We start from the raw sequence: 27,011 nt of genomic DNA, 5'->3' as shown, positions 1-27,011 counted from the left end.
ACAATTTCCTTTTGATCGTCAGCAGTTTTTATCGGTGCACTGAAAGCATTCTGTCTCGATGCATAATGGCTGGCGATGGCACACGACCACAAGAAACTTCAGAGCATTGTGGACACAGCTCTGCACATCACTGAAACCACCGTCCCCTCTATGGACCCCATCTATATGTCTTCCTTCCTTGGTAAAGCAGCCAGCAACATCAAAGTCCCATCCCACCCCAAACATTCTCCCCTCTCCCTCTTCCATTTGGCCAGAAGATACAAAAGCCTGAAAGCACAGTCCACCAGGCTCAAGGACAGTTTCTATCCCACTGTTATCAGACTCTTGAACGGACTTCTTGTACACTCAGCTGGACTATCTACAGTGCCCTGATATAATCATGCACTTTATAGTTTACCTGCACTGTACTTCTTCAGCAGTCTTTACACTTTATTCTGCGTTGTCAGGGCTTTTACCTTATTCTAGCTCAATGCACCGGTAATGACTTGATCTGAATGAACAGTAGGAAAGACAAGTTTTTCAACGAATCTCGGTACACGTGACAACAATAAACCAATACCATTCTCAACTGGGTTTGGTTTTAAATACATGAAATAAAAATAGGATTGGATCACATGGTCCCTCCTGACTCTCTACCATTTGGTAGAATCCTGGTTGATCTTGACAACTACCTCACTCTTCTTCAGTGAGCTAAAAGAATAACAACAAAGAAGCTGGAGAAACTCAGCGGGTCGGGCAGCGCCCGTGGGGGGGGGGGAAATGTACAGTCAACGTTCTGGGTTGAGACACTTCATCTGGACTTAAAGGTGAAGGGGTTGTGGCCAGTTTAAAGGGGTGAGGTGAAAGGTGGACCAGGTGAGGAAATGTGGAGGAGGGAGAAATGGAAGTAGTGATGGAGGCTGGAGGTGAGAGATGTGGTTGATGAAGTGCTGCAGATGATGGAATCTGATGGGAGAGGAAGATGGAGCATGAAACCAAGTAAGGGAGTTGGGGAGAACATACGGAAACAATGGGAGGAGGTGGGCAGATGGAGTGGGTAAAGGAGAAGAAAGATGGGGTGAAGAGTGGGTCAGGATGGACTGTGTGTACCAGGTGGAGAGGGCAGGATACCTGAACTTGGAGAACTCAATATTCATACTCTCTGGTTGTAGAATATGAGGCCTCTAGTTTCAGCCTGGCAGTAGAGTAGATTGAGGACAGCCAGGCTGGTGTGGAAATGTGGAGCAGAATTGAAATGACTGGCAGCCAGGAACTCCAGACAACCATGGCGGAGAGTGTGCAGGTACCCCGGTAATGAGATCGGTAAAAAACTTTAGGAACTCACTAAACGTCCCAGAATGTGAAGGGCCTGTACTGTGATGTAGCGTTGTGTTCCAAGTTGCATTTCCCATGTTCTATGTTCACTAACTCTACTCACTTGGTAGAGAGCAACGCCAAAGATTTTAATTTCTGGCGAGCGTTCTGTTCAGAGTCATCTTGCATTCCTTCAGGTTCAACCTTAAAAGCTGCCCTGTTTCTTCCAGCTTTCCTGCATTGTTGGCAACTCTCTGCTGTCACAAGACCTGTGGCAAGTAACTTGGCAAACCTCGGAATGTCAAAGAACCTGCCAAAAGTGGGGAGCGGTGACCCACGGCACCGGGATCCCGATCCGGCACGAACAATGGGTGTGCGAGCTACGGAAACATCATTGGAGAATGGAGACACACCACAGTTTTCACATTCCCTGGCTTTTAGAACATAGTACATAGAACATAGACCAGTACAGCACAGGAACTGTACAGGCCCTGGGATCCACAATGCGGTGCTGAAAAGTAAATGTCTAACTAAACTAATCCCTCTGCATACACAATGGCCATTTCCCACATAATCTTGTGCCTATATAAACATCTCTTAAAAGTCTCCAATACATCTGCCTCTACCATCACTCAAGGCAATGCATTCCAGGTATCCACCACTCCTTCGAACAAAAGGTGCAGTTTAAGTTTACCTTCGCTGTTTCGAAATTCAAAAGGAGGCGTACAAAATGAGAAGAGGCACAGATTGAGTGGATGGACAGAGACTTTTGCTCAGGGCAAAAAATAGCTAAAACAAGGGGGGGGGGGGTCATTTTAAGGTGATTGGAGGAAAGTATAGCAGGGATGTCAGGGGTAGTTTTCTTTATGCAGAGAGTGGTGCGTACATGGAATGCTCTGCCGGGGGTGGTGCTACAATCAGATACATTAGCGACATTTAAGAAACGCTTAGATAGGCACAGATTAGGCACAGATAAACGCTTAGATTATAGAACAATGGAGGACTGTGTAAGAGGGAGAGTTTGATTGATCCTATAGTAGGTTAAAAGGTTTGCATAACATTGTTGACTGAATGGTCTATACTAAACATAGAAAACCTACAGCACAATACAGGCCCTTCGGCCCACAATGCTGTGCTGAACATGTACTTATTTTAGAAATTACCCATAGCCCTCTATTTTTCTGAGCTCCATGTACCTATCCAGGAGTCTCTTAAAAGATCCTATCCACCACCTTCACCGGCAGCCCAGTCCATGCACTCCTCACTCTCTGCGTAAAAAAACTTACCCCTGTCATCTTGTCTGTACTGTGCTGTACTGCTTTATGTTCTATGTTCAAGGGCAGTTAGTGGAATGGGGAAGGCAAGTTCATGAAGAAAATAAGAGCATGAGTAGGCCACTTGGACCCTCAAGCCTGGCCTGCCACTCAATATGATCACAGGCTGTTCTGCCCCAGGCCTCAGCTCCTCTCTGTACTGGTCACGCAGCCCTCAACCCCTTGATCTTTTCAAAACACATCTACTTCCTCCTTGGGTGCCCACAGTGACTCAGCTTCCGCTGCTGTCTGCAGTCCAGAATACCAAAGATTCACCACCCTCTGCAAGATCTGGAGACAGCAACAAGGAAAATGATCTATGTAGTACAGTGCAGCATAGGAACAGGCCCTTCAGCCCACTATGTCTGTGCTGTACACAATGCTGGATCTGCTTGTGCATAATCTACATCCCTCTATTCCCCGCATGTTCATGTATCTATTTAACAGCCTCATAAACATCACGATCGTATCTGCTTCCGCAACCACTCCTGGTAGCTATTCCAAGTGTTGTAATGTGAGTGTAAGTTAATACTGATTGGGAGCTGTTGGTAACGAGAGGCGGGCTCCGGGGTTGGCGGGGGTTTTTACTTCCCGTGTGCATTGTATGCAGTTCCACCGCCCAGGCCGCACGAGGTACCTGAAAGCCTCTGTATTGTAAATATCATTTGCCGTCCTTGATAAAGATGTTCTTTTGGCTATGAACTTGCTGAGTGGTCCTTTCGTAAAGTAGAAGTTACCACACCAGGCACTCATCATGCTGTGTAAAATACTTGCTCTGTACACTTCCCTAAAGTTGAACTTTCCTCCTGTTGGGATGAAGGCATACCCTCTACAACTTGACATCTCTACTCTGGGGAAAAAAGATTCTGATTATCTACCCTATCTCTGCCTCTTATAATTTTATAAACTATTCTGTCTCCCCTCAGCCTCTGCCGCTCCAAGGGAAAAAAAACGTAAGTTTTCCCAACCTCTCCTCATAGTTCATACTCTCTAATCCAGGCAGCATCCTGGTAATCCTCTTCTGCATCCTCTCCTAAGCCTCCACATCCTGTAATGGGGTGACCAGAACAACACACAATACAGCCGGCCCTCCTTATCCACAAATTCCGCATGCGCGAATTCAACCAACCGTGAATCGCCAAAACCCGGAAGTGCTCTTCCAGCACTTGTTGTTCGAGCATGTACAGACTTTTTTTCTTGTCATTATTCCCTAAACAATGCAGTATAACAACTAGTTTACATATCATTTACATTGTATTAGTTATTATAAGTAATCTAGAGATGATTTAAAATATACGGGAGGATGTGCGCGGGTTATCGTGGATCAAGATTTTTAAAAAATCGGAAGTTCTCTTACTAAGTAAGTCCGAGCAGGTACATTCGGTATTATTTAGCATCAGTTAATCAAACATTTGTCTTAATATATAGTATATATTTTACCTTTATATGCATATAAAACGCTTAAGAAAGTATGTTTCAGTGCTGGGCTCGGGAACAGAAGTTCCCGAGTTTGATCCAGTGACAGACCGCTCTCGAGTGCGCTCTCCACCGTGCTGGGTTGATGTGGAGGATCGAAAACCCAAAACCCCCAAAATTAAACCACTGTGTTGTTTAGTAATAATTGTAGCCTTCATCAGGGCAACTTTATCCTTTAAAGTTGTTCTGATCGTTGACCGACGTAGCCTAACACTTTTCCAATGACCGATGGCGTTTCACCTCTTTCCGATCGCTTTATTATTTCCACTTTATTTTCAATCGTGATAGTGATTATTTTTGTGAACAGAAACACTGCGGATTCAGAGCTCTATCGCTGGGTCCTAATGTCCACCGCACTGAGACAGGTTAAATAAGGTCTGGGGTTCCGCTGGGTCCTAAGGTCCACCGCATTGAGACCCAGTTTGGATGAGCATCCGCGTTTTTTGGTATCCGCGAGGGGTCCCAGAACCAATCCCACGCGGATAAGGAGGGCCAACTGTACTCCAAATGCAGCCTAAACAAAGTTTTATATAGCTGCAATAAGACTTCCTGACTTACACGCCCTTTTCCAGTTGTTCTCCAAAGAAAGTTGGAACCTTAGCCTCTACTTCACAAAGGAATCAGTATGCCAGAACTAATTGGTGCCAAGGCTAGTTTTGTGTTTTAAACTAACTCAAGGCCAGAATTTTCTGAAATTCTAAGCCAACTACACTCTCTTTAGTGAGTCTTCAGAATCAGAAATATCCATGTGATGTGGAATAATGAGAACCTCTATATGAATTTCTCCAGTGCGTGGGGCATAAATAATAGGGGAATTGGAGACCATTAACGGTGCTTTATCTTGTTAATTCAAACTCTTTCAATGATGAGTAATGAAAGCATCTGAGAGGGACTCTTTGATTGGACAAGGAGATCGGCGGGGTAGTCATGTGACAGAAGCACCATAGGTGGCTCAGAGAGAGCTAGACTGGGGTCACCATTATGTGATGTTGCCATGGTAACTGTTTAGTTGTCATGCAACCAATGGTATACTTTAACGAGAACTAAAACACTTTAGCATTGATTAGAAAAGAACAGATATACAAGATTATGCAAGATTAGGGAGGTCATATTTAACTATACAAAACATTTGTTAGGCCACAGCTAACAAGTTTAGGTCACACTATAGGAAGGGTGTAGAAGATGTTTACATAGATATTACCAAACCTTGAGAATGGTAACCAGGAAGGTCTGGATTATTTTCTTTGGGAGAGAGGAAGTTGTGGAGAGATTTAATTGAGTTGTTTAAAATTGTACTGAGACTTGCAGAGTGTGAATTTCTTGAGCACCTTCATCCCGTCTGCTGAAACAGGTGGGATTTCCTGGCTGCCCCCAATTTAATTCTACTTCCCATTCCCATTCAGACATCCCAGCCCATATCCTCCTCTATTGCACTCACAAGATTGGAGGAGGAACATCTCATATCTCATCTGGGTAGCCTCCAACCTGAAAGTACAAACACTGAATTTTCTAACCTCTTGGAATTTCTCTCCTCTCCCCCTTCTCTCTTTTCATTTCCTCATTCTGATTCCCATCTTACCCCTTCTCCTCTCCTCACCTGCCTCCCTCTCTTGCCCTTTCTCCTATGGTCCACTGTCCTCTCCTATCAGATTCCTCCTTCTTCACCTCTAAGTTTTCAAGCTATCACCCCCTCCTCACTTCACACCTCCCTCTCTGACCCACCCAACTTCCCCATCACCTGGCTTCACCTACCACCTGCCGGCTTGTACTCCTTCTCCTCATTCCTCCTTCTTATTTTGGTTTCTGCCCCCTTCCTTTCCTGTCCTGAAGGGTCTCATCCCAAAACATCGACTGTTTATTCATTTCCATGGATGCTACCTGACCTGTTGAGTTCCTCCAGCATTTTGTGTGTGTGTTGCCCTGAATTTCCAGCGTTTGCAGGAACTTGTGTTTATTAGTTTATTATTGTCAAGGTATGCCTTGCAGATGGATCCTTCCAAACATTAGTACAATGAGACGGCACAAAAAGGAAAAGCAATAACACTGCAGAATAGAGTGTTACTTTATGATAATAATAACAAATTTCTCAAGCTATTTTCAAAGTTAACTTCCTTTGAAGTTAAGTGGAAAAGAAACTTACTAAAGTCAACAGGTAAAATGTTTACATACCACATTAGGGACTTTAGAAATATATCTTATCTGGATTTTGTAATCACTTGGCAAGTTCCCAACCTAAAAGAAAAATAAAGAAAAACTTAAGTGACAGAAAGATAAACCTGACATTCTGCAAAGAACAAAATAGAGCTTCAATCATAAACACAAGAGATTCTGCAGATGCTGGAAAGACAGAGCAACACACACAGAATGCTGGAGGAACTCAGCAAGTCAGGTCGCATCCATGCAAATGAATAAACAGCCGATGTTTTGGGCCAAGATTCATCTTCAGGACTGGAAAGGAAGGGGGTAGATGCCAGAATAGAAAGGTGGGGGAGGGGTGGAGGGAAGGAAGACTTGCTAGAAGAAGTTGGATGAAGCCAGGTGAGTGGGAAAGGTAAGAATGTGAAGGAATCTGTTGGGAGAGGAGAGAGTAACTTGGGAGAAGGGGAAGGAGGAGGTGATAGGCAGGTGAGTACAAGTGGTGAGAGGCCTGGGTGGGGAATGGAAGACGAGGGAAGGAGGAGGGAATTTTTTTTACCATAAGGATAAATTGATGTTCATGCTTCAGATTGGAGGAGTCTGTGGACTGATACGTTGGAACAGGACGGGGATGGGTATTATAACGGTCGGCATATTTGTATATTTACACTTGCAACTGCGTACATTGAGCACGGTTACAAGGAGCTCTGCTGCAAGAAACGTTAAAATCCTCCACCAGCCAGACCATGCTCTTCTACCGCTGGCTAGGAGGAACAGGAGCCTTAAGACACACACATCATGTTCAGGAACAATTATTACACTACAACCATCAGGCTCCTGAACTGGTGTGGGTCACTTCACTCAACACTGGACTAATTCCCCAACCTATGGACTCACTTTCAAGGCTCTGCAATTCATGTTCTCAGTATTATTTTATTTGTACAAATTGTACATTGGTTGTTTGTCAGTCTTTATGTATAGTATTCAGAATTTCTATTGTATTTCTTAATTTTTCTGTAAATGCCTGCAAGAAAATGAATCTCAAGATAGTATATGGTAACATAAGCATTTTGATAATAAATTTATTTTGGCTTTTGACTATGTATGCAATTAAGTACTAAATGCATGATGTGGCATTGGACCTGGATATGGGACTGAGAATTACCTCAGCAGACAAGAGGCTCCGGCAGAAATCGGATTGTACTTGAATAAATCTTAAAGGGAGGGACAGACCTTCACTGTACGGTTGATATGGAGTCTACTTATAAAAGACAAAGGATTCGACCCCAATGCAATCTTGGAGCCCGTGCCCAATCTGGAAAGGCCTTGTGCAATATTTGGTGCTTTCCTCGCAGCTGATCCTCTTCCACGTGTCTAGTCCGGACACTGTCTCCGCTGGAGGAGAAAGGTGTGATCAGTCCTCCATCCCGAGACCCTGACTACCTCCAGCAACAGTTTCAGATCCAAAGTTCAAAGTAAATTTATTATCAAAGTGCGTATATGTCACCATATACAACCCTGAGATTTATTTTCTTGTGGGCATTCATAATAGAGTCAATGAAAAAAACACAAGCAAAGACTGCAAACAACCAGTGGAGATCCATCCACAAGAAGATGTCAAATACACCCCTAATTCCACGCATCTAACATGCAGGCCGTGCTCTGCTGGAGGAACTCAGCGGGTCACTCGGCATCTGTGAGTGCAGGAGGATAGTGCAAAGGAGGCAGTATTATAAAGAGGAGGAGGAGAAGGGGAGTGAAGGTACCAGCCATCACACCTTTTAACACTAAGACCTGATACAGCGTCTCGACCCTACACATTGACCATCCTCCTTTGCCTCCACAGATGCTGCCTGCAAAGGGGTCTGGGATTGCAGATCCATAATTCCTTGAAAGTGGTGTAAGGGGATAGGGCTGTAAAGACAACTTTTGGCATACTTGCCTTCATAAATCAAAATACTAAGTACAGGATTTGGGAAGTTATGTTGAAGTTGTGAAGGATGTTGCTGTGGTCTAATTGGGAGCACTGTCTGCAGTTCTGGTCACCAACATACAGGATAGTATGTCCAATCTTATCAATAAGATTGAAAGATTACAGAGAAAATTGACAAGGAAGTTGCCAAGGCTACAGGACCAGAGTGAAAGGGGAGGGTTGAATAGGTTAGGACTTTATTCCCTGGAGCGTGGGAGGCTGAGGGGAAATATTAAGGGTATGCAAAATAATGAGGGCTATAGTTCAGGTAAATGCAAGTTGGCTGCTTCCACTGAGGTTGGATGAGACTAGAATTAAAGGTCATAGGTTAAGGGTGCAAGTTGGAGTGGTGAATGCGTGGAGTGAGCTGCCAGTGGAAGTGATGGATGTGGGTTTGATTTCAACATGTAAGAGAGGTTTGGATAAGTATATGGATGGAAAGGTGTGGTCAATGGAATTAGGCAGAATAACAGTTCAGCATGGAATGGAAGGGCTGAAGGGCCTGTTTCTGTGCTTTAATGGTCTATGACTATGACTCTTTTCCTCCACCCTACACTGTTAGTGTTGGCAATAGGGCTTCCATTGCAACCATGCTTTGAACTTTTAGAAGAGGCAGGTTTAGGACGAAGACTAAAAACTTCCACAAATACTTCTGCATGGATCTGCTTGGGTCGGGGGTTGTCAGAAACTCAGGACTTGCTTCTGTGGTGTAATGCTTTACGACTCTCTGACTCACTGAGATCCCCCAGCAGTTTGCAGCTCACTCCAGGTTCCAGCGTCTGCGGTCGCTTGTGCCTGCAGCTACCGCGCACAGCTCTGCAGGAGACACAGCGGGATCAGCCCGCTACACTGGGGACAGACGGTAGACCCCACCCCAGCAAAGAAATGCTGTTTTTTGATGTGAAGGACATTCCCCAGACCAATGCATTTCCCTTTAAGAGGGACAACTGTTTAAAATGCACACAGCTAAGGTCAGCGGGAAGATATTTACATGTAAAAAGGGACACCGCTAACTCACAGCACGTCAGTCACGGACACCAGGCAGAACAGCGCACTGACCTGAATTACTGGTACTCTCTCTTTCTCCTAATCCACTGAATATTTCCAACAAATTAATTTGGATGACAGAGATTTTCTTTACAGTTGACTGCTTATTTCATTCACAAATTATATTTCAAATTTCTTGTACTATTCTATCACTTTGAGGCTTAGTTTTACAGGCTAGAGAAACAGGCCCTTCTGCCCATTGAGTCTGTGCTAACCATCAAGCATGCACTCACTCAAATTCCCTTATATTCTCCCTAAATTGCTTTCCCAGATTCTCCCGCTTACCTACACACACAAGGGGGTCACTCCTTTACATTTTAAACAAACCAGGATGGACTTGAAAACTCTGGGTGCAATGGACCACTTAAAAAGGAAAGTTAAAGTCTGTCCCGAGCCTTATTGGCTCATCAGGCCAGTGCTTATGCCGATTTCTGTGGCGTGAAGCGACTGAGAGTACAAGACTCCTCCCACACCACCCCCTCCCAACCCCGCGGATAGGACGTCAGTCTATTGCAACTTGAAAAGGAGTTAAAGGCAATTTTGTATCCTGTGGCCCTAAATTACCCAGCACCACAGAAAATAAGAGAAAAGAGAAGCTGTTGATGCTGGAATTTGGAGCAAGACAGAAAAAAAACCAAACTCCACGGGTCACTCAGCATCCGTGGAGGTGGAGAGATGGTTGGCTTTCAAGTTGAGACCTTACATCAGTTCCAGTTCATGTAAAGGCTCTGGACCTGTACTCACTACAATTTGGAAGAAGGAGGGAGGATCTTTTTGAAACCTATTGAATGCTGAAAGGCCTAGATAGAGTGGATTTGGAGAGGATGTTTCTTATAGTGGGCGAGTCTAGGACCAGAGGCCACAGACTCAAAATAGAAGGTTGGCCATTTAGAAAAGAGGTGAGGAGGAATTTCATTAGCCAGAGGGTGGTGTTCATTGTCACAGGCTGCTGTGGAGGCCAAGTCACTGGGTATACTTCAAGCACATTTTAATAGGTTCTTGATTAGTCAGGGCATCAAAGATGGAATTATGACATTGTAGCCTTTAGTGAGACTTGGTTGCAAGAGGGGAAGGACTGGTAGCTCAGTATTCTAGGGTTCCATTGTTTTAGACAAGATTGAGCAGGGGGGATTAAAGGGAGAGGGGTGGCAATACCAGTCAGGGAAAATGTCACAGCAGTGCTCAGTCAGGATGGACTGGAGAGCTCGTCTAGTGAGGCTTTATAGGTAGAATTAAGGAATAAAGAGGTATGACGATGTTAATGGGATTACATCGTAGACTACACAACAATCCACAGGATTTAGAGGAGCAAATTTGTAGAGAGACTGCAGACTGTTGCAAGAAACATAAGGTTGTGATAGTAGGTGATCTTAACTTTCCACATATCGACTGGGTCTCCCATATTGTAAAGTGGCTGGATGGGAAAGTGTTTGTCAAATGTGTTCAGAAATGTTTCCTTAATCAGTACATAGAAGTCCCAATGAGAGAGTGTGGGACTAGATCTTCCATAAGGGAATGAGACAGGGCAGGAGGTGGAAGTTTGTGTAGGGGAACACTTTGCATTTTGTGATAATGATACCATTAGTTTCAAGGTAATTATGGAAAAGTACAGGTCTAGTCCTCAGGTTGAGATTCTAACTTGGAGAAAGAACAATTTTGATGGTATCAGAAAGGATCTGGCAAGTGTGGATTGGGATAGGTTGTTTTCTGGCAAAGGTGTAGTTTGTAAATGGGAGGACTTCAAAAGTGAAATTTTGAGAGTACAGAATTTGTATGTTCCTGTCAGAATAAGGAGCAAAGTTAACAGGCTTAGGGAACTTTGGTTTTCGAGAGATATTGAGGCTCTGCTTAAGGAAAAGGAGGAGATGCGTTGCAGGTACAAGCAGGTAGGAACAAATGAGGTACTTGAGGAGTATAAGAAATGCATGAGAATACTTAAGGAAATCAGGAGGGCTAGAAGAAGGCTGAGGTTGTTCTAGCAGACAAATGTATTAAGAGCAAAACGATAGCAAGGGACAACATTGGTTTTCCAGATGATTGGAGTGTTAATCTATGTGTGGAGCCGAAAGGGATGGGGAAAATGTCAAATGGATCTTTTTGCATCTGAATTTACTGTGGAGATGGATACAAAGTCTATTCAAGCGAGGCAAAGCAGCAACAAGGTCATGGACCCCATAGAAATTACAGAGGAGGAGGTATTTGCTGTCTTGAGGCCCATTAGGATGGATAAATCCCTGACAAGGTGCTCTCTCGGACCCTGTGGAAGCCTAGTGCAAAAACTGCTGGGACCCTAGCAGGGATATTTTAAACAGCCTTAGCCAGGGGTGAGGTGCCGGAGGATTCGGGCTGGCTAATGTTGTCCCGTTGTTTAAGAAAGGCCCTAAGAATAAACCAGGAAATTGTAGGCCAGAGAGCCTCACACCAATAGTGGCAAAGTCACTGGATGGTATTCTAAGGAACTGAATATACAAGTAACAACACACACAAAATGCTGGTAGAACACAGCAGGCCAGGCAGCATCTATAGGGAGGAACGCTGTCGATGTTTCGGGCCGAGACCCTTCGTCAGGGCTAACCGAAAGGAAAGATAGTACGAGATTTGAAAGTAGTGGGGGGAGGGGGAAATGCGAAATGATAGGAGAAGACCGGAGGGGGTGGGATGAAGCTAAGAGCTGGAAAGGTGATTGGTGAACGTGATACAGAGCTGGAGAAGGGAAAGGATCATGGGACGGGAGGCCTCAGGAGAAAGAAAGGGGGGGAGGAGCACCAGAGGGAGATGGAGAACAGGCAAACAACTAAATATGTCAGGGATGGGGTAAGAAGAGGAGGAGGGGCATTAACGGAAGTTGGAGAAGTCAATGTTCATGCCATCAGGTTGGAGGCTACCCAGCCGGTATATAAGGTGTTGTTCCTCCAACCTGAGTTTGGATTCATTTTGACAATAGAGGAGACCATGGATAGACATATCAGAATGGGAATGGGATGTGGAATTAAAATGTGTGGCCACTGGGAGATCCTGCTTTTTCTGGCGGACCAAGCGTAGGCGTTCAGCAAAACGGTCTCCCAGTCTGCGTCGGGTCTCACCAATATATAAAAGGCCACACCGGGAGCACCAGACGCAGTATACCACACCAGCCGACTCACAGGTGAAGTGTCACCTCACCTGGAAGGACTGTCTGGGGCCCTGAATGGTGGTGAGGGAGGAAGTGTAAGGGCAGGTGTAGCACTTGTTCCGTTTACAAGGATAAGTGCCAGGAGGGAGATCGGTGGGAAGGGATGGGGGGGACGAGTGGACAAGGGAGTCGTGTAGGGAGTGATCCCTGCGAAAAGCAGAAGGGGGGGGAGGGAAAAATGTGTTTGGTGGTGGGATCCCGTTGGAGGTGGCGGAAGTTACAGAGAATTATATGTTGGACCTGGAGGCTGGTGGGGCGGTAGGTAAGGACAAGGGGAACCCTATCCCGAGTGGGGTGGCGGGTGGATGGGGTGAGGGCAGATGTGCGGGAAATGGGAGAGATGTGTTTGAGAGCAGAGTTGATGGTGGACGAAGGGAAGCCCCCTTGTTTAAAAAAGGAAAACATCTCCTTCGTCCTGGAATGAAAAGCCTCATCCTGAGAGCAGATGCAGCTGAGACGGAGGAATTGTGAGAAGGGGACTGCCTTTTTGCAAGAGACAGGGTGGGAAGAGGAATAGTCCAGGTAGCTGTGAGAGTCTGTATGCTTATAGTAGATATCAGTAGATAGGCTGTCTCCAGAGATGGAGACAGAAAGATCAAGAAAGGGGAGGGAGGTGTCAGAAATGGACCAGGTAAATTTGAGGGCAGGGTGAAAGTTGGAGGCAAAGATAATGAAGTCGACGAGCTCAGCATGCATGCAGGAGGCAGCGCCAATGCAGTCGTCGATGTAGCGAAGGAAAAGAGGGGGATGGATACCCGTATAGCCTTGGAACATGGACTGTTCCACAAAGCCAACAAAAAGGCAGGCATAACTGGGACCCATACGGGTGCCCATGGCTACAACCTTGGTTTGGAGGAAGTGGGAGGAGCCAAAGGAGAAATTATTGAGAGTAAGAACTAATTCCGCTAGACAGAGGAGAGTGGTGGTAGAGGGGATTTGGTTAGGTCTGGAATCCAAAAAAACACCGAAGAGCTTCGAGACCATCTCGGTGGGGGATGGAGGTATATAGGGACTGGACGTCCATGGTGAAAATAAGACGGAGGGGACCAGGGAACTTAAAATCATTGAAAAAATTGAAAGCATGAGAAGTGTCATGAACATAGGTGGGAAGAGATTGAACAAGGGAGGATAAGACAGTGTCAAGGTATGCAGAAATGAGTTCAGTGGGGCAGGAGCAAGCTGAGACAATAGGTCTACCTGGACAGGCAGGTTTGTGGATCATGGGTAGGAGGTAGATACGGAAAGTGCGGGGTGTGGGAACTATGAGGTTGTTGGCAGTGGATGGGAGATCCCCAGAGCTGATAAGGTTGGTGATGGTATAGGAGCAGTGGATGGGAGATCCCCAGAGCTGATAAGGTTGGTGATGGTATAGGAGCAGTGGATGGGAGATCCCCAGAGCTGATAAGGTTGGTGATGGTATAGGAGCAGTGGATGGGAGATCCCCAGAGCTGATAAGGTTGGTGATGGTATACAAACCTCATAGTTCCCACAGCCTGCACTTCCCATTTCTACCTCCTACCCAAGATCCACAAACCTGCCTGTCCAGGTAGACCTATTGTCTCAGCTTGCTCCTGCAGTATGCGGTAGAAAGGAGGAATCTGGGAATGGGAATTTGGGAATCTGCAATCCGTAATCCCTTGAAAGTGGTATTACAGGAAGATAGGGTCATAAAGAGAGCTTTTGACACATTGACCTTCATAAATCAATGTATTGAGTACAGGAGATGGGATGTTATGTTGAAATTGTATAAGACTTTAGCGAAGCCTCATTCGGAGTACTGTGTGTAGATTTGGTCATCTACTTACAAAAAAAGATGTAAAAAAAGATTGCAAGAGTGCAAAGAAAATTTTACAAGGATGTATCCAGGACTTGAGGTCCTGAGTTATTGGGTAATGTTGAATAGGTTAGGATTTTATTCTACAGAACACAGAAGATTGAGGGGAGATTTGATAGAGTTATACAAATTTATGAGGGCTATAGACAGTATGTTCCTTAAGGTTATCATAGCTGGGGGTAGTAGTGGGGAAAAGCACCCATTACCTATTCAATGTTCCCAATGGCATGCATCTCGAATAGCCTCCGTCGACTATGTTCAACTCCTGGGCTCCACATGTGGCTTATGAAGCCCAGTGGAACTGTTTCTACTGACAGGAGAAGGGGCAAAGGTGGGTTACCGGTGCTTGAAAACCAGTCGCTTCAGGCAAATGGGGCTCATGAGGTATGGTTGGCAGCTCACACAGGTGAAGGACAACTCTGATCTCAAACCTTTGCTGCCTTTGTGGCTCGACCACTTATGGAGGAGGTTTCAGGAGAAAACCCTGAAGAAAAATCCGGAGCTGGAGTCCCTAAGGCAGTCCTACATTGAGTTCAGTCCTGACTAGACACACTGCAGTTCCAAAACTATTCCTGTCGTTCCTTCGGATTCACCAGCTGTGTGGAGAAGGGGAGCATGCTACATGGACAACAGCTTGTGTATCTCCATATCGTATTGCCCTGGCTCGTGTATCGCCATATCATATTGCCCTGGCTCGTGTATCTCCATATCGTATTGCCCTGGCTCGTGTATCTCCATATCGTATTGCTCTGGCTCGTGTATCTCCATATCGTATTGCCCTGGCTCGTGTATCTCCATATCATATTGCTCTGGCTCGTGTATCTCCATATCGTATTGCCCTGGCTCGTGTATCTCCATATCATATTGCCCTGGCTTGTGTATCTCCATATCTTATTGCCCTGGCTCGTGTATCTCCATATCGTATTGCCCTGGCCTGATTCCCTTTACACGGTCTGGAACATACTCAGAGACAGACTCCTCAACAGTTTTGAGTCTAGAATTCCACAGATTCACTGCACTCTTGGTTGACCTTGACCAATGGACGGCCTCAAGTGGATAGGTTTAATGCAAGAAGGCTCTTCCCTCTCAGGTCAGGTAAGACTACAACTAGAGGGCATGGGTTAAAAGTGAAAGGTAAAATGTTTAAGGGGAACGTGAGGAAGAATATCTTCACTCAGATGGCGGTGAGACTGTGGAACGAGCTGCCAGCACAAGTGGTGGATGTGAGGTCGATTTCAACACTTTAGGGAAATTTGGAATAGGTATGTGGATGGGAGGGGTATGGAGGGCTGTGGTTGGGGTGCTGCAGGTCAGTGGGACTAGGCAGATTAATGGTTGGCACAGACTAGGTGGGCTGAAGGGCCTGTTTCTGTGTGTGGTGTCCTATGACAAAGGTTATGAAGAGAATGCAGCAGTGTAGGGTTGAGATGGGTAATAAATCAGTCATGATGGATTGGTGGACCAGACGATTGCTAATTCCAGTCCTAATTCTGTCTCCATGTTTTGTGGTTCACCTGAAGCATCTGCCATGCTACTGAGTTTGTACCTCAGCCTGTTTAAGCATCACACAGAATAAGACTGTCTGTTCATCTCGTTGTCTGTGCGATCTTACTATGTAGATCTGGACAGAGAGCAGGTCGGTTGGTTATTATACTATTTGGAAGGTTGTGTGATTGAGCCTCTTTATTACATATACCTGCACACCTGCTCGTTAATGCAAATATCTAATCAGCCAATCATGTGGCAGCAACTCAATGCACAAGAGCATGCCGACATGGTCAGGAGTTTCAGTTGTTGTTTAGGCCAAACATTCGGATGGGGAAGAAAAGGAATCTAAGTGACTTTGACTATGGAATGATTGTGGCTGCCAGACTGGGTGCTTTGAGTATGTTAGAAACTGCTGATCGCCTGGGATTTTCATGCACAACAGTCTTTAGAGTTTACAAAAAATAGCATGACTACAAAATAACATCCCATGAGTGGCAGTCTGTGGGCAAAAATGCCTTGTTAATGAGAGGGTCAGAGTAGAATGGCCAGACTAGATTAAGCTGACAGGAAGGCAACAGTAACTCAAATATCCATGCATTACAACAGCGGTGTGCAGAAGAGCATCTCTGAATGCAGAACGTGTCGAAGTGGATGGGCTACAGTAGCAGAACACCATGAACGTACACTCTGTGGTCACTGTATAAGATGGCCTCTGTACCTAATTAAAGTGTCCACTAAGTATATGTTCCAATCTCAGTGCTGTACTGTAGCTTTAACTTTAAATAAATGGGCTACGTACCGCACCCAACCCGATTAAAGTCCACGGGTTATGATACTGTACATACCAGCTGGTATCAATCAGAAAAAAAGACAGCATGGTTGTAAACAGTGAATCTGGTCCACCACAGGGAAGGCAATATGGTGTTCTTACAAAATCCAGTGACTTCAGACCCACCAACCAATGTGACTGGTATATTATTGCCCTCTTGGGACAAATTGGTACAGACAAGCCCTGGTCTTGTCAATAAAGCCCACACATGTACGAAGGAATTAGATAAACAGCTGCAATGCTTAACAATAAGACAAAGAAATATATCGTGCATGACGCAATTTGGGAAGAAATCAATATAATTGGATCAGCTCATTTGCAGATGACACCAAAACTGTGGGTGTAGTGGATAGTTACGAACCATCAAAGCTTGCAGTGGGATGTGGACCAGCTGGAAAAATGATAAATGGAATTTAAAACAGGAAAGTGTTGCACTTTGGGAGGAAAGGACTTACATAGTGAGCGGTAGGGTACAGGAGAGGGATCTGAGAATAGAGATGCATAAGTCCTTAAAAACAGCATCACAGGTAGATAGGGTCATAAAAAGAGCTTTTGGCACATGGGCCTTCATAAATTAAAGTATTGAGTTAATGTTTCATAGGACATTAGTGAGGTCTAATTTAGAGTGTTGTGTGTAGTTCTGGTTACCTACCTACAGGAAAGATGTAAAGAGTGCAGAGAGAATTTACAAGAATGCTGCTGGGACTTGAGGACCTGAGTTATATGGAAAGGTTGAACAGGTTAGGACTTTATTCCCTGGAACGTAGGAGAATGAGGGGAGATTTGATAGAGGTATACAAAATTATACAAAAGGGTACAGACAGGAAAAAGTAGGCAGGATTTTTCCACGGAGGTTGGGTGAGACTAGAATTAAGGTCATAGGTTAAGGGTGAAATGTTTAAGGGGAACATGAGGGGAAACTTCTTCGCACAGGGGGTGGTGAGAATGTGGAATGAGTTTCCTCCGGGAGTGATGGATGCAGGTTCATTTTCAACACTGACACAGATTTGGATAGGTACATGGAAGGAGGGATTTGGAGGGTTATGGTCTGGGTGTAGGTCATAGTGTGGCATGGACTAGATGGATCAATGGACCTGTTTCTGTGCTATGCTGGTCGATGCCTCTAAGACTCTATGAGATTGCGAGGGCAGTAGACAGGTGTAAGTTTAAAATTTTCTCTGGGAGGGGATACTGAAAACAAGAGGACAGGGTTTAAGAGATTTAAAAGGGACACTAGGGGCAACTTTTTCATGCAAATGGTGCTGTGTGTTTGGAATATGCGGCCAGAAATAGTGATAGAGATAGGCATATTTGCAATATTTAAATGCCACCTACATAAGTGTCTGGATAGGAGAGGTATTGAGGGCAATGGGTCAAATAGAACATAGAACATAGAAGTCTACAGCACATTACAGGCCCTTTGGCCCACAATGTTGTGCTGACTATGTAACCTACTCTAGAAACTGCCTAGAGTTTCCCTATCTTCTGTTTTTCTAAGCTCCATGTACCTATCCAAGAGTCTCTTAAAATATCCTATTGTATTCGCCTCCACCACTGCTGTTGGCAGTGCATTCCATGCACCCAAATCTCTCTGTGTGGAAAAACCTAACTCTGATATCCCTCTTGTACCTACCTCCAAGCACCTTAAAACTATGCCCCCTCATGTTAGCCATTTCAGCCCTGGGAAAAAGCCTCTGACTATCCACACAATCACTGCCTCTCATCATCTTATACACCTCTCATCCTCCGTCACTCCAAGGAGAAAAGGCCAAGTTCACTCAACCTATTCTCATAAGGTACGCTCTCCAATCCAGGCAACATCCTTGCAAATCTCCTCTACACTCTCTATAGTATCCATATCCTTCCTGTAGTGAGGTGACCAGAACAGAACACAGTATTTCCAGGTGGGGTCTAACTAAGGTCTTATGCAGCTCTAACATTACCTCATGGCTCTTGAACTCAGTCCTACGGATGATGAATGCCAACACACCAGATGCCTTCTTAACAACACTGTCAACCTCCACAGCAGCTTTGAGTGTCTTATGGACACGGACCCCAAGATCTCTCTGATTCACCACACTGCCAAGAGTCTTACCATTAATATTATATTCTGTCTTCAAATTTGACCTACCCAAATGAACCACCTCACACTTATCTGTTGAATAAATGCAGGAAGATGGGTCTAGCTCACTGGGTAAACACAGCTGGCATGGATGAGATGGGCTGAAGGGCTTTTCCATGACCAGATTTCTAAACATCTTAGAGCAGAGTTTTCAAATTGTAACTTCAGTCCCAGCTGAGCTTGCTTAGCTGGCAGTGATAGGGGCTCTCCCAGTCAGATCCTTCCTCATACCTGGACTACCACTTCGATGGCATGTTGTATGGATGACTGTACTGGGGATGAGATGGTTGGTCACCTCTTTGTGGGCTGTGTGTTTGCAGGGAGGGCTTGGAGAAAGATGCAAAGGCCTGTGTTACAGCTGCATCCCGCGGTCTCTCTGATCCAGACACACACATACACCGCCTTTGGTCTGCCTGAAACATCGAGATGTCCATCAAGGGATGCTGCTGACTGTCACATTGCAGGGGTACAGTATGTGCTGGGAGACGTACCAACGCTGGGTGCAGCCACCACAAAGGCTCGGTGGGGGAGGACTACGGTGTAGTGTACTTCCTCTACTGGACAGGCAGGGGCCAGGTCAGGTGAGGAAGCCCTTCAATTATTGTAGCAGCGTATCACCCCAGGAGGTCATGAACAGCAACAGTGCTATTGACTTTACAGAATGTCATACAACAGAACTTAACGCATTGACTATGAATGCAAAGTCTATTTTTGTACATTTTTATGAATATAGATTAAATAAAAAACTACTATGATTAAGGTGCTATGACAAGGTTATTACTTACCAGTTCATCAATGCGTTTTATATCATCAGTCACTGGGTTCCCTGTCTTGCATATAGGTCCTCCAAATATATTGGGCAGAAATAACTGCAGGCAAATCACGCTATTTATCAAAGTCTGTGAAAGAGAAGGGTAATAAATCAGAAACTCAGTGAGATATCAGCTGCCCTTGTTACACTTTCAGATAACGTCCTCAGCCTCCACCATTTATTCCCCTCCGTAGATGCTACCTGACTTGCTGGGTTCCTCCAGTGTTTTGTGCATATTGCTCAAGATTTCCAGCCCCTCCCATGTTTAATGTTTTCAGATTTTGTCTGTCAGGTGCATTCTTTACTTTAAAAAAAAATCAAGATCTGAAAACAGATAAAAACTTAACAATTGTGGGGAGGAGACCTTTCGGGACCTTGTGGATGGTCAAGTGTCATCTGCTACCTTCACATGGTGTTCCTGCACAGACCACGTGTCCCTTGACAACAACTCACTTTCAAAGCCTCTACAAATTATGTTCACTGTATTTTTTATTTGTACAATTTGTCTTCATTTGCACGTCGGTGATTGTTTGTGTATAGTTTTCATAAATTCTATTGTATTTCTTTATTTTCCTGCTGGAATTGTCCACAAGAAAATGAACACACACACACACACACACACACACACACACACACACACACACACACACACACACACACACACACACACACACACACACACACACACACACACACACACACACACACACACACACACACACACACACACACACACACACACACACACACCTTGATAATAAAGTTACTTTGACTTTAATATCCAAAACTCTGTCGATCTCTGGCCTGAATATGGTCAGTGACAACGTTCTTGCGTGGAGAGTTCCAAAGATGCACTACTGTCTTGGTGAAGCTTTCTTTTACCTGAATGACCAGCCCCTTAGTTTAAAATAGTGACTGCTGGCTTGAGGTATCAACTCTGCATCTGCCCTCTCATGCCGTTAAGAGTTTTACATGTGAGACCAATTCGCATTCTGCTAAGGTCAAGGAGAGTAAAGATCCAATCTGCATCACCTCTCTTCTTAGACAAACCAGCCATTCTGGGAATTAATCTGGTGAAGATTCAGCACACAGTCATATCTCTCTTCAGTAAAGGAGAGCAAAACCGGAACTACTCTAACTCTGTCCCACTAGGACCCTTTATAACTTCAGTACGAAATTATAAATCCTCATTTGGATGCGATAAGAAGGTCACAGATTTAGGGTGAAAGGTGAAATATTCAAGGGGCACCTGAGGCAATCTTCTACACTCAGAGGATGGGGTGAGTGTAGAATGAACTGCTTGATGTGGGCTCAGTTGTGAGATTTAAGGGAACTTTGTATAGGTATGTGGATGAGAGAGAGGGTTTGGAGGGCTGGATGCAGGGAGATAGGACAATGTGGAAGATTGGGTTAGCATGGACAATTTGGGCTGAAGGGTCTGTACCTGTGCTATGCCTCTGATCCCATTATTAAATCCCTATAACAAGGAGACTTGGGTTCAAAAATAAAAGCCATTGCTCTATTTGCCATCTGATTGCTTGCCACATCAGTGTTAACTTCGAGAGATTTATTTGCCATGACACTCTGAACACCAGCATCTTTTGCCATTGAAGAAAGAGCGTGATTTCTAACTCCTTCCACTGGAGTGGATGACCTGAGATAATTCCATCTCAGTGTGAAGTCTCCTCTATCCCCCAGATCCTCACAGCCCACTCAGCTTTGCATCATCAACACATCAGGCCACAAGGAAAAGGAAATAGAAGTCTGTTCATCAGATGACACATTAACATCCAGGTGCAGGGTGCTGGCACTTTGGTCAAACTATATAGATGCACAGTGGAGAATATCCTAACTCTTTGCACCCTAGCTTGGTATGGAAACACCAAAGCCTAGGAACAGAAAGTGGAGGATACTGACTAGTCCATCACAGACAAAGTCCTCCCCACCACTGACCACAGCCACATGGAGCAGTGCCAAAAGAAAGCAGCCTCCATCATCAAAGACTCTCTCACCATCCAGGACACGCTCTCTTCTCATTACTACCATTGGGCAGGAGTTACAGGAGTCTCAGGTCTCACATCACCAGGGTCAGGAACATCTATTACCCTACAACCATCAGCTCCTGAACTGGAGCGGGTAACATCACTCGCCACAACACTGAACTGGTTCTACAACCTACAGACTCACTTTGGAGAACTCTTGAAAACTCAACTTTTCAGTATTTTTAATTATCATTTTTTACATTTATCTTCTTTTGCACATTAGCTGTTTATCACTCTTTGTTTATTAAAACTTTTTCATAAATTCTATTGAATTTCTTTACTTTCTTCTAAATGCCTGCAGGAAAATGAATCTTGAGGGCATATGGTATCATATATGTATTTGATAATAAATTTACTTAAACCTTGAACTTTGACCCAGCATCAGGACTGAGAGTGGAGAAGGGGAATGGCCAGTATTAAGAGGAAAGGGGGATTGATGAGACCAAGATCAGTGTTCTCCACTGCCAGTCCTGATGTCGGGTTGCAACACAAAAAGTCGACAATTCCTTTCCCCTCTCCACAGATGCTGCTTGACCACTGAGTTCCTCCAGCATAGGGATTCTCAACCTTTTTAATGCCGTGGACAGGTCAATGAAGTTTGGGAAAGCCCTGCTTTATCAGATCATGTGTTGCTCCATTAAGAAAGCACTGTACTTCAGTTAAGACCAATTCAGTCTTCACCCAATTTCTTTATTGTTAAGTAGCAGAATTCACAAGGGGTGTGCTTCTGAATGAAATAGTGACTAGACCAAGTACTGTTTTACAAAGGCACCTACAGGTTGAGAAGTTCATTCACAAGGCAGCACAATTAAACTGTTTACTTAAACAGATGCAAACTGAAAGTACGTGCCAACATTAACCTGTGAGCAGGCACACTGCCTAGTTCTGCTGTCTAACAGGGCCGCAGCCCTCTAGATAGCGGCATGAATCATTAAAGACCCTCATCACTCAGGACCCGCCCGGTTCCTGTTACTACCATCAGGGAGGAGGAGGTAGAGCAGCCTGAGAATCAGAATCAGGTTCATTATCACTGAGATATGTTGAGAAATGTGTTGCTATACGGCAGCAGCACTGTGCAATGCATAAAAAGTACTATAAATTGCAGTAAGGAATTAATCTACAGAATGAAAAAAATTAAGTAAGTCGAGCAAAAAGAGAGCAAAGATAGTGAGTTACGACGCACTATTTACGAGTTTCTTCCCTCTGACATCAGGTTTCTGAATGAACCCATTGAACACTCCCTCACTATTTTACTCTCTTTTGTAACTATTTATTTATTTTTAATATTTTTTATTCAGGGATACAGCACGGTACTGTCCCCAATGAGCCGGGCCGCCAAGCAGCCCACTGATTCAACCCCAGCCGAATCACAGGACAATTTACAATGACCAATTAACTTAGTAGCCACTACATCTTTGGACTGTGGGAGGAAACTGCGGCACCCGGAGGACATCCACACGCTCACGGAAAGGACGTACAAATTTTCTTACAGAGGATGGCGGAATTGAACTCTGAAGTTGGACGCCCTGAGCTGTAATAGTGTCACAGCAACCTCTATGCTGCCGTGGCACCCAAAATATGCTAATTTTTAAATGCATTGCTGCAAAACAAAAAAAAGTCACAACATATGTTAAAGATAGATGCTCCATAGATGCTGCCTGGCCTGCTGAGTTCCTCCAGCAGTTTGTGTGTGTTGCTCTGGATTTCTAGCATCTGCAGATTTTCTCATGTTAGTGATAATAAACCAGATTCTGATTCTGATCTGCGTCAGATCAGATCTCGAACAGATATTCCTGTCACTCTCTCACCACCTATGGCCTAACCACTGCCTGATGATGATGATCGACAAGCCTCCAGCTTTCAGTGACCTCTATTGGCAATTCATCAGTCCTCTCCCCCCTTGGGCAGGGTGAGACGAGAACTCCTGGTCATAGGTTCAAGGTGAAAGGTGATACATTAAAGGGCAGTCTGAGTGGGAGCTCCTTCACTCAGAGGGTGGTGCAAGTGGTATGAGCTGCCAGTGGAAGTGGTTAATGTGGGATCAAGTGCAACATTTAAGAAAAGTTTGGATATATACCTGGGTGGGAAAGTAATGAGCAGCTTTAGTCCAGGTGCAGATCAATGGGGCAAACTACAGTTCAGTACAAACTAGATGGGCCAAAAGGCCTGCCCCTGTGCTGCAGTCATCTATGACTTTAGGAACAGCTTCTCCTCCTCCACCATCAGATTTCTAAATGGACAATGAACCAACCCATGAACACTATCTCACTAATTCTGCTCTCTTTTTGCACTGCTTGTGTAACTTAATTTTTAAAATATAATTTCTTATTTCCTTATTTCACAGTACTGCTGCTGCAAAACAAGAAATTTCATCACATATGTAGGTGATATTAAACCTGATTCGGATTGTATGGCCCGACAGGGTGCATCATGAGACACTTAAATCCTCACCTGCCCCGTCTCGCATAAAGCCTATTTTTGAACCTGTCCATAGCTCATGCACAAAGGCTGCCATCACTCAGCTCCAGCAGTTGTTGAGAAGAATTTAATTAATATTAATTAGCTGCCTTTGATCTATTGTCAGTCATCGAATAACATGGCCATTCTGAGCAAAATATTGAATTAGTCTTACCTATTCAAGTCATGATTTGTTTAAGCCATTCGCTCAATTGAAAATTTCACTCAAATTACAGGAGCGTTTGCCATGGGCAAAAGAAATTGTGGACTATGGATATTAATAAAGAGCACAATATTAGGTGGCACCAAGAGGGGTTTTGATTATCTTACTGCATGCAAATTTAGTGTCTATTATGGAGAGAATACATAGAACAAAGAGTTGTGTGCTTTTGTATATTGAGAGATTGGTTTTATTTGTCACATGTAGATAGAAACATCAAAACACATGTGACATTTGCATCAATGACCAACAGACTGTGAGGATGCACTTGGTGCAGCCCGCAGGAGTTGCCATACTTCCAGTGCCAACAGGACACGCCCACAAACTTACAAACCCATTCGGAATATGGGAGGAAACTAGAGCCCCCGGAGGAAATCCACTCAGAGAGGGCATAGAAGCTCCTTACAGGCAGCGGTGGGAATTGAACCCTGAATGTTAATCGCCGGCTCTGTAATCGCTCTAGGTCCCATAGGCCTGGGATCAGGACTCATTCAGTGAGAGATGTCGGGGTGGCTCAGTGGTGCAGATGGTGGAGCTGCTGCCTCATAGCGCCACAGGCGCGGATTCAATCCCGGCCTCAGGAGCTGTCCGCGTGGAGCTCGCAACTTCTCCCTTTCACTGTGCGGGTTTCCTCTGCATGCACTGGTTTCTTCCCATATCCCAAAGACATAGTTTGATAGGATAATTATTGACTGAAACTTGTGTGTAAAAGTGGTGTGGGGTGGAACCTGTGTTTGGGGGGGGGCATGAATGAGTTGCGGGAAAATGGTGAGCAGAAAATAGGTTAGGATATGATGGTTGTATATGGATGGTCGGTGGTCAGCATGGACTTAGTGGGCTGAAGGGCCCGACTTTGGGCCATGTGTCAATGGGAAAACTACATTGGGATAAATGGTCGGCAGGCTGTGAGTTAGTAGATTGGTATTCATTCCTTACTGTCATATGTACGGAGATAAAATGAAAAGTTTGTCTTTCATACTGTTCACACAGATCAGATAATTACACAGAGCACTGAAGCAGAACAAAGTAAAACACCTGAACACTAAACAGTAGGCAAGATCACAATCAATTGAATAGATCAAAGCTCCGAAGTCTTATCTTGTTATGAATGTGCTCTGCTATTGACAGAGAGAAAGGAACCGAAATCTATCATCACACCCCACCCGGTTTCATACAACCATCAGATTCTTAAACTGACCTGCACAATCATAATGCTTGTACAGCACTGGAACACCACGCAGCACCTCTTGCACTCCCATGGACTTGACTGATAGTGTGGGGTTTTTTTTAGCTGTGCTAAAACAGGACAATTTTGAATCTTATGATATTTTTGGTCTCTTCCTGTCTATGTAATTTATCTCATAACTTACACTCAGTAGCTCTTTATTCAGTACCTCCTGTATCTCAGAAAGTGGCCATTGAGTGTAGATTCATGGTCCTCTTCTGCTGTAGTCATCCACTTCATGGATCAATGTGTTGTACCTTCAGGGATGCTCCTCTGCACACCACTGTCGTAACACGTGGTTATTTGAGTTACTGTCACCTTCCTATCAGCTTAAACCAGTCTGGCCATTCTCCTCTGACCTCTCTCATTAAAAAGGCATTTTTGCCAACAGTCCTGCTACTCACTGGATGTCTTCCTAAAAATTTTTCACACAATTCTCTGTAAACTCTAGAGACTGTTGTGCGTCAATATCCCAGGAGATCAGCAGTTTCTGAGATACTCAAACCATCCTGTCTGGCACCAACCACAGTCAAGGTCACTCAGATCACATTTCTTCCCCATTCTGATGTTTGATCTGAACAACAACTGAACCTCTTGACCTTGAGTGCATGCTTTTAACACACTGAGTTACTGCCACATGATTGGCTGGTTAGATATTTGCATTAATAAGCAGCTGTGCAGATGTATCTAATACTGAGTCTATTATAAGACATAGGAACTGGATTCGGCCATTCAACCCAATGAGTAGGCTCCACCATTCCATCATGGCTGATATATTATCCCTCTCAACCCCATTCTCCTGCCTTCACCCTATAATCTTTGACATCTTTACTAATCAAGAGCTTATTAACCTCCACTTTAAATATACACAATGACTTGGCCTCCACAGCTGTCTGTGACAATGAATTCCACAGACTCACCACTCTCTGGCTAAAGCAATTCCTCCTCACTTCTGAAGGAATGTCCCCCAATTCTGAGTCTGTGCTATAGGTAATATCCTCTCTACAACCACTCTATCTCTTTCTGTATTCAATGGGTTTCAGTGAGACTCCCCTCTTTCTTCTTAAGCTCCAGTGAATACAGGCCCAGAGACATCAAACACTTCTCTAATATGAACCTTTTCATTTCTAGGATTATTTTGTGAATCTCCTCTGGACCCTCTCCAATGCCAATGTATCTTTTTTTCAGCATTTAAAGCCCTGGACCAATTCCTCATATGGCAGATGGGGAAATTATATTCAATAATATTTAAATAGTTAAATAATATTGAAAGAAATATTAAGCTCCAATCTGGTAGTCTGTCATTGAGAACCTATCTGACTTTGTCATCTGTTCAGGGACTGCAATCTTTAATAAGTATGTAATTAGCCATATCCTGCTTACGAATAAAACATCTGGGCAAAGTTAATTAGCAAAAATAATGGATAAATTAATCAAAGTCATTATGAATTCACAAATTATTAAGGTCAATTGTGTTTGCGTGGTGCAAGTTCTATAGTTAGAAAATGGAAGAAGACTGATATGATTCGGGTTTAGGGGTGAATATTGGCGAAGACCCTCCGAATAACTGGATC

At 44.4% G+C, this 27,011-nt stretch overlaps 1 protein-coding gene across 3 annotated transcripts in view; it reads right to left on the bottom strand.

Moving 5' to 3' along the window:
- Positions 1-27,011, bottom strand: part of kitlga (kit ligand a) — a 137,271-nt gene that overhangs the window by 73,537 nt on the left and 36,723 nt on the right. For all 3 annotated transcript variants that reach the window (XM_073058854.1, XM_073058855.1, XM_073058856.1), the window contains exons 2-3: positions 19,468-19,581; positions 6,252-6,314 (exon numbers count right to left, since the gene is read on the bottom strand). In XM_073058854.1, coding sequence (XP_072914955.1) covers positions 6,252-6,314; positions 19,468-19,581 — 177 coding nt within the window. The remainder of the gene's footprint in view (positions 1-6,251; positions 6,315-19,467; positions 19,582-27,011) is intronic.

This window comes from Hemitrygon akajei, chromosome 10 (assembly GCF_048418815.1).
Source record: "Hemitrygon akajei chromosome 10, sHemAka1.3, whole genome shotgun sequence".
NCBI lineage: Eukaryota > Metazoa > Chordata > Chondrichthyes > Myliobatiformes > Dasyatidae > Hemitrygon > Hemitrygon akajei.
This window is presented reverse-complemented; position numbering and strand designations above follow the sequence as displayed.